The 578-nt window shown below is 51.6% G+C and overlaps 1 protein-coding gene across 1 annotated transcript in view; it reads left to right on the plus strand.

Annotated features, from left to right (window-relative positions):
* LOC119594576 (alpha-amylase-like) overlaps window positions 1-578 on the plus strand; it is a gene marked incomplete at its 5' end in the record, with an annotated part of 14,643 nt that overhangs the window by 7,493 nt on the left and 6,572 nt on the right. The window contains 1 exon segment of the mRNA XM_037943611.1: window positions 41-219. Coding sequence (XP_037799539.1) covers window positions 41-219 — 179 coding nt within the window.

The raw sequence follows: 578 nt of genomic DNA on the forward strand, positions 1-578 counted from the left end.
TCAGTCCCCCTCCCTAACCTCCCCTCCCCCGCTCCCCCAGGCAACGTGAACAACTACGGCGACCCCAACAACGTCCGCAACTGCAACCTCGTGGCCCTGACCGACCTGTACGGCGCCACGGACTACGTGAGGAAGACAGTGGCCGGCTACTTCAGCAAGTTGGTGGATATCGGGGTGGCCGGCTTCAGGGTGGATGCGGCGAAGCACATGTGGCCGGAGGTGGGTATGTGGGTTTGAGGAGGTAGAGGTGGATGCTTGTGGGTTTCAGAACGGAGAGGCAGATGGATCTGAAGGCTTCAGGAGATTTGATTGTTTCAGAAATTAGAGGCGGATGGACATGGGTTTCAAAGGCAAAGGTGGGTGGGAGTTTTTGTATGGTTGTGTATGGGCGTGTAAGGAGGGTGTAGAATGGGGAAGACGTTAAGAGGGGGAGGGGCGTGGGGGGAGGGGGAAGGCACTGGGGATATGTGGGCTATTTACCAAAATGACCGAGAAAAAAATACCAAAAAATCAAAACAGAAATAGTGTTTCAAAATTTTAATATTAAAGATAGAATAAAAAAAATCCCCTATATCTTT

This window comes from Penaeus monodon, chromosome 34, assembly GCF_015228065.2.
Source record: "Penaeus monodon isolate SGIC_2016 chromosome 34, NSTDA_Pmon_1, whole genome shotgun sequence".
Taxonomy (NCBI): domain Eukaryota; kingdom Metazoa; phylum Arthropoda; class Malacostraca; order Decapoda; family Penaeidae; genus Penaeus; species Penaeus monodon.